This window comes from Penaeus japonicus, unplaced genomic scaffold, assembly GCF_977035675.1.
Source record: "Penaeus japonicus unplaced genomic scaffold, GWHDUDI00000001_assembly GWHDUDI00000006, whole genome shotgun sequence".
Taxonomy (NCBI): Eukaryota; Metazoa; Arthropoda; class Malacostraca; order Decapoda; family Penaeidae; genus Penaeus; species Penaeus japonicus.
In genome coordinates this window covers 28,997,688-29,005,187 of record NW_028234408.1, presented here as the reverse complement: position 1 = coordinate 29,005,187, position 7,500 = coordinate 28,997,688, and the positions used below count along the sequence as shown (strand labels likewise).

At 40.0% G+C, this 7,500-nt stretch overlaps 1 protein-coding gene across 2 annotated transcripts in view; it reads left to right on the top strand.

Annotated features, from left to right (window-relative positions):
• The window catches only part of LOC122250190 (transmembrane protein 53), a 12,181-nt gene that overhangs the window by 3,197 nt on the left and 1,484 nt on the right, over positions 1 to 7,500 (top strand). The window contains exons 2-6 of one of the 2 annotated variants that reach the window (XM_086537897.1): positions 2,000 to 2,131; positions 2,474 to 2,739; positions 2,956 to 3,116; positions 3,235 to 3,389; positions 4,656 to 7,500. The exon at positions 4,656 to 7,500 is cut by the window's right edge and continues 1,484 nt beyond it. In XM_086537897.1, the coding sequence (XP_086394023.1) occupies positions 2,000 to 2,131; positions 2,474 to 2,739; positions 2,956 to 3,116; positions 3,235 to 3,389; positions 4,656 to 4,782 (841 nt within the window). In that variant the 3' untranslated portion in view covers positions 4,783 to 7,500. The remainder of the gene's footprint in view (positions 1 to 1,999; positions 2,132 to 2,473; positions 2,740 to 2,955; positions 3,117 to 3,234; positions 3,390 to 4,655) is intronic. The other variant, XM_043011529.2, reaches the window with a different exon arrangement.

The window sequence follows — 7,500 nt, the reverse complement described above, 5'->3', positions numbered from 1 at the left end:
TCAGAAAGGCCCAGCATTGTCTGGACCTAATATCTGAGGAATGCTGCAGAGTCAAAGCAGCCAAATTGAAGGCAATGGCACTGAAACATGATGTCTGTGATCAAAGACTGCGAGTCCAATGTCTAGAGCTTGAGTGGGTGCACGTCTACCAATACTTGGGGGTATGGATCGATAAGAACCTCACCTTCCGCTCCGAGATCAAACATCTCTTAGACTGGACCAAGGCAAGGCTCTCTGTCATGAGAGCTTTGTCGGGGCGGCGCTTAGGGACTGGGCACCGCGTACTAAGATCTTTCTACGTGCACGCTGTCCATCCCATTGTGGACTACGTCTCCGTCACCCTGATCACAGTCAAGCCTGGACTCAGGAAAAGGCTCGACATCATACAAAACGAAGCCGCCAGGATTATTCTGGGTGCCCCTGGGTGGGCTAAGGTTACTAACCTCCTCTTGGAGGCCAAACTCTTTCCCCTGGTCACCCGGATTGATCAGATGGCAGCCCAGTTCCTTGCCAATGTCCTACAGTCCCCACTGGACTCGCAGCTAAGACAGAGAGTGCAGTGTCGCCTTGCACAGAACCAAGAACTCTTTGCTAACAACACCTGGCTGTCTCACACAACCAGAGTGCTGAAACGCTTTGAGCTCAAAGAGACACTACTGATTAAGGGCATGGACCTTCCCCACCCCGACTATGTCACAGCTCCGCCGTGGGCACGATCCTTGATAGAGTTTTCTGTCATGAGTCTATCAAGAAGAAAAACACAGTACTCACCGCCTCTATTGAAGGCTGAGGCGGAGAGGAACATTACATTAATCACGCCGCTGAATAGTAAAACCTACTTCACGGATGGTTCTGTAGACCCCATCACCCACACTGCAGGCGCCAGTTTTGCAGCAAGGGGCATAGAGAAAGCTATGCGGGTATCTGACAATGCCTCTTTGCTCCAGGCAGAGGCAGTAGCTATTATGGGAGTCCTAGCCCATGCAGCCCAGACGAACGGGCATGTTGTCATACACACAGACTCTAGGGCTGCCATTGACAGCCTGCAACAAAGCACGCCCCTTGATAACGTTTACCTGGTAACCACGATTCTCACCATTGCTCAGAGAATCCTGGATCAGGGAAGACGCATCATCATCAACTGGATCCCAAGCCATGTTGGTATTGAAAGGAATGTCGTAGCTGACAGGTTAGCGGAGGAAGGCAGGAAGAAACCCTTGAGTGATCTTGTGGTGCATCCTAGCCAGGAACTGCTAAGGCGTAAAACGATGGTTGCAGGGCAGGTCGGTGCCCTGCAGTGACATAGAGAGTAAGCGAGAACCTCCCTCTCGGCCAGCTGGTACTCAGACGCCACAGGCTATGAGTCGCTGATAATCTCTCCTAGAATATCAAGGTGTGCTGAAGTCAGTCTGCACAGACTGAGAATAGGCTACCCTTGTGCGAGGCAAATCATTCCCACTATTGGGCAAGATGAGGGACGCTGTGAGCATTGTGGTGCGCCGGACGCCAAATTTGAGCACTACCTGATGGAATGCGAGCACACTCGCTTCCTCAGGCAGGGCCCAGAGACGACAGCTGCTGGGTTGGTTAGATGGCTATGGCTGTCACTTGCCCCCTGGCAACTGGAGCGCCTACAGGCAATCCGACTGCCATGTTAAGAGTTCAGTTATGATGATCAGATGAGTCAGCACTTATAGCCAATAGAGACTGGGCTACCCCATCCACACAACCTGGGCGAAACAACGTCTTCGCAAAATCTCTCTAAACTGAGCTGAATTGAATTCAGCGATGATGATAAGATAAGATTAGATAAGATGAGTCAGCACTCATAGCTTGCAGAGGCCGGGCCGCCTTGTGCATATAGCCCGGGCAAAGCGACGTCTTCGCAAATCTGTCTGAACTGACTGAACTGAACTTGCCTCATTTGATATGTTCTTATAGAAATCTTTGTTTATTTATTTGTCTTTTTTCCCAATCATCCGTATTTTTCTTTTTCCAGTGATGATGAAGAGGACTTTGTGTTTGTTGATGGAGCTAATGGTGAAAAAGAGCCTGTGGTGTTTCTCCTTGGCTGGCTTGGCGCTGAAGATCGACATTTAGCCAAATATTGCAGTATCTACAACCAAAGAGGGTTTGTTTTTGTCATTTGCATGTATGTATATATTCAAATATCGGCGCTATTAATTTAGAATTTATCTTGAGACTTGATTACCTTTATGTGTTAGGTATCATTTGTACTTTATTAGCACTAGAATTTGCAATCCAGATGGCCTACCATATTATTCCTTACTTGTAACTGATTGGAATCATTATATAACTATCTATAACCATTATATTACTAATTATATTCATTTTAATTAGCTGTATCACTGTAGCCTTCTATAAGGTCTTATATCCTAAGTGAGATTTGGTTCTTTGTTAATTGTTTTTCTTTTATTGTATCAATGGTATGATGATAGGTTTTGTTTTTCAGATGTATAACCATCCGCTATACCTCCCCCACCTCCTATTTGTTTGTAAGACCCAAAGTGAAACTGATGCCAATTGCTCGCAAACTCCTTGCTCTATTGAAAGACATGAGCCTAGATGACCATCCTGTATTTTTCCATATGTTCAGCAACAATGGATCGGTCTTATATTACTACATAACTCAGGCAATGGAAGAAAATGAAGCACCTAAGTTGATGGTCAAAGGATGCATTTTTGATAGCACTCCAGCACCAAGGAGACTTTACTCAGGTAGGAGACTTTATTACAGCTTTATGATTCTTCATTGATTCATCCATGCTAAAAAAGAAGAAAGATCTACTAGTTTTATAGATTTATGGAAAAAATATGATATTTTATATACCTTTTATAACTAACATGTATGAGTTAATTTAAAGTGCTAATATTACAAGAGGAGGGCAGACTATGTATTATGCAAGAGGAGTGTGTATTCTCTTGATGTTACAGGTGTGCGAGCCATATATGAGGTTACACCAGGGTCAATATGGATGAAGCTATGTGCATCAGTAGGCATGATGTTGTTCTTGATGGGATGGGGAGTTCTGTCTGTATTATGGACTATTATCTCTGGCAAGCTCCCCAATACTCCACCATGGGCTCTTGTGGAGGTAAATACTTTGACATAAACCATGGAAAAGTTTCAATAAAAGTTCTTTTTCCACAGTATTCACTTTTTTTCACTGATTAGCATAATTTGTGTAGTTGCTTAAGACCTCTCTTTTTCAGGACAAAGCTCGATGCCCACAGCTCTTTCTGTATTCTCGTGCAGACAAACTTATCAGTTATAATGATGTTGAATTCTTCGTTGCTGAACGTCAGAAGCTTGGAGTGCCAGTTGTAACAAAATGCTGGGATGATTCTGCTCATGTTCAACATTACAGGTATGTAGGGTAGACTATTAGAGAAATATACTAAATAAACAAGCAAAGTAGTTCTTATTAACCCATTCCTGCTGGGCCAATTATTTGTCTGATGCTGCTCCTGCCATGAAAATAACACGCGCATGCAGCCTCCAAGTGCTAGATCTCTTCCGGCGCGATACCGCGCTACGCTTCTCGCACTCTACACCCGCCCAATTTTTTATTTCAATTATATAATTTTTTTAAGACAAGTCAAGAACAATATGTCTATCCAATGCAAGTGCAATGGGTATATACTTATTTGAAACGTGTATTTAGAGGGAGAGATCATGACGCGATAGGACGTCATCTTGCATGATGTGATAGCACGTCATCTAGCATGAATGGGTTAAGGAGTATTCATTAAACCCAATTCTGTAATGTTGTAAAGTCACTATGCTATTCCTCTTTGTTTTTCTAACTGCTGATATCTGTCTATTTTCTTTAGTGAGATTAGAGAAGGAGAAATTCAGAATGATTTTTATATATACAGTTAACCAATTGCAGCTGGTGATAGATTTGCTTGCCCAGTCCCCAGAACTGGCATTAGTGCCACCTGTGAGGCATTCTAGATGGGTTTTATTTAGAGAGAGACAGCTTCACGCAACATATGACCTTTCACTCATTCACTCATTGAAACTAGAGCCATTTTTGTGTTTGTCATTTTTTTATGTATTTTACACACACATGTACACACACACATGTACACACACATACACATACACATACACATACACATACACATACACATACACATACACATACACATACACATACACATACACATACACATACACATACACATACACATACACATACACATACGCATACACATACTCATACTCATACATATATACATACACATACATACACATACGCATATGCATATACATACACATTCCTCTTCTATCCTCTCCTTGGCTGGTTGATGGGTAGATCAGACATGATTATCATTAGCAAACTGGCTTTTCAAATGTGACTATATCCAGGTCTTATTGCATCCAGCAATTGTAGTACCAATCTTGAGGACTGAAGGGTCCTGCAAGAAGATTTGGTGCTACATCATCTTCTACTTTTGATTTCTTTTGGTATCTTTGATATCAGCATTCATTGTTTCCCAGAGTATCACGTTAACTTCCCATACATATATTGTTTACATTTATTAGAGACAGGTTAACTTGTAGGTTTGCATAAATAAAGATTATTTTTATTCATATCATGCCACTAATATTATTTTTATTTTTTCAGGGTACACCCAGATGCCTACAGTTCCTCTGTTTATTCATTTGTCAACATGTGCCTCTCCCCGGACTTCATAAGTAGTAACGTCAGTGCTGATGTATCAGAAGATACTGATAAACAGAAGAATGACTAGAGAGTAGTTATTACAAGAGTGATTGCAGGTCCACAACATTACTTAGTGTACATTATATAGAATAGCTTTGTGAAGAGGGGTCAACTATTGTGTTATGAATTTGTGGTCACAGAACTTGCATAAAATGTGTTATGATAGGGGAGAATTGTTTTATCAGCAAAACTTTAACCATCTATACTCACTGAATTCCTTTATTAATTTCATTCAGGTAGGTACAGAAAGAATAAAGGTTTCCCTCATATGGTAAATCTTGTATTGCATATACATTAATGACAGTGTAGGATGTTTATTTTTAAAAGGGTGATCTCATAATATTTTAATGAGAATTGATGTTTTGATAAAATGAGAGGGAAAAATAATTTCTTGTGGATCTCATTGATTTGAAATAATATTGTTTGGTTGCTTTTGTGCTCTGTGGTCTGGAAGAGCACATGTCATTTTTTTGTTGCCATAAAGAATGCAGAATAGTGAAATTAGTGAAATTACAAAATTTAAAATGCCATACCCACTTCAACTTTAGTCACTATGCAAAATTGGCTAGGATGCCACACCCCTTCCTTAACCCATTTACAATAGGGGTATTTTTGCCTACTCCTGCTTCCACCGGGAAGATTTCAAGTGCGCGACGCTTCGCTCTGGGGTGTTTTCTTGTTGTGCGAGGCTGCGCTGAACCTATCAGAGCATTTTTCATCGACCATATTCTTGTGGTTTACATGATTGTGTCTACAATGTAAAGGCATATAAAAATATTGCCGTGTTCAGAGGAGGTATTTTATATGAAAAACATCTTACAGCAATGCTTTTCTAGAGTTATTTTAATGAACAGTGACTACATTTTTTACTTCTATGTGATAAAACCAAGGGGAAGTTGAAGCATCCTTCTAGTGAGGTTTCAAAAAATATGTTTTATACTTTTTTTTTTTCAAAAACGAAAAGAATAATATGAATAATCATATATTTATATATGAGTATGTACATATATGTCTTGACATGACATGAAGTGACATCACCGGTAGTTGATAAATTATCCTATTAGATTTCTTTGCCAATCACATTTGAGTTTACAATAGTTTTTCAACTCAGATCTTTTTAATCAACCGATCAAAAGCATAAGTTACCATCAATATTAAGTAGTTCTGTGATTATTATTTTTTTCTTTTTTACATTATATCACATTTTGTGACATTCAAAGACCTAAACCAAAGTGATAGAGACTAAGAAATTATGGAAAATAATTATATCTAAGAACAATGTAGCTGACATTCCAATACGTCACACCTGCCCCGCTCAAAACTCAGCGAGAAAATACTTGACGTTTCAGGACGTCACCCGGAACTGGGGATATTTTCTTATGTGATAGGACGTCATCTGGCGTGAATGGGTTAGAAAGGTGAAGAAGAAGCAGAGAAACTTAGTGATTCATAGACAATGCTTGTATTGCTATCCATTTATACACTAAGTGTGTTCACAGTTTATAACTGGACCTGCTCTTCATATTATACTGATAAACATTGGGAGCATAATTTTTTTAGTGATTTTAAGCCATTAGCATTTTAAAGAGGAAGGTATGATTGATTTGCTTGTTTTGGCCCCAGGATAGGCACTAGTGCTTCATGTGATGGGTTTCATTTCAGAACAGCAGAGCAGCATATGCCACATTGAGACCTCTCGTGCTCTCTGTCATTGAGTTAGAGTCTTTCTTGTGTTTGTCATTCTTTTCTGTTCTACTATATTATAAAGCTTATATGTTCCATTTGCAAAGCTTTCTCAATAGTGTAATCAACTAAAATTGTTATATAGAGTCCATTTCAGCTCATCATGTTCTTTACACTTAGTTTGTTTGAAGTATTACAGTTTTATGGAGGACAAATAGCAACTTCTTATTTTTTTATTTTTGTACTTTCATAAACAAATATGAAAAATATATCCATACCTAACAAAAAATAACGAGATGGGAAAGAGGAAGGCAACTTGTGCTGTGAATGCCACAGTGCAAAGTAGCCATACTGACATGGTCAGTTGCTGCACATAGTCTGGTTCACTTCTCTCTTCTTGTTCTGCTTATATACCCTCCTTTCTTTCTGGACGGCTATGCCTGTCACTTGCCCCCTGGCAACTGGAGCGTCTACAGGCAATCCAACCGCCACGGTAAGAGTTCAGTTATGATGATCAGATGAGTCAGCACTTATAGCCAATAGAGACTGGGCTACCCCATCCACACAACCCGGGCGAAACGACATCTTCGCAAAATCTCTCTGAACTGAGCTAAATTGAATTCAGCGATGATGATCAGATAAGATTAGATAAGATGAGTCAGCATTCATAGCTTGCAGAGGCCGGGCCGCCTTGTGCATATAGCCCGGGTGAAGCGACGTCTTCGCAAATCTGTTTGAACTGAACTGATCTCTTTCTGGATGGTGCAAGGAGAGAGGAGTGCCCTCTTGTGTGTGTGATTCTAAAGCAGTAATTATAGTAATTATAATGGTAATTTCCATCACTAGTCATTAATTGTAACTCTTACTCTTAGTGTGGTTGTGATAAAAAACAATAACAGAGAACTCTGAAAAAATAAGAAATATAGATTTAACCATGTTGGCACATTCCTCCTGTCAGCTGGCCCCTCAGCAAAATTTCTCCTCATAGGCACTTTTATGTCATCCAGCACAAATATTTTAACTCTTTCAGAAATTGTTGAAATCAAAGACATCATTTTCTAAT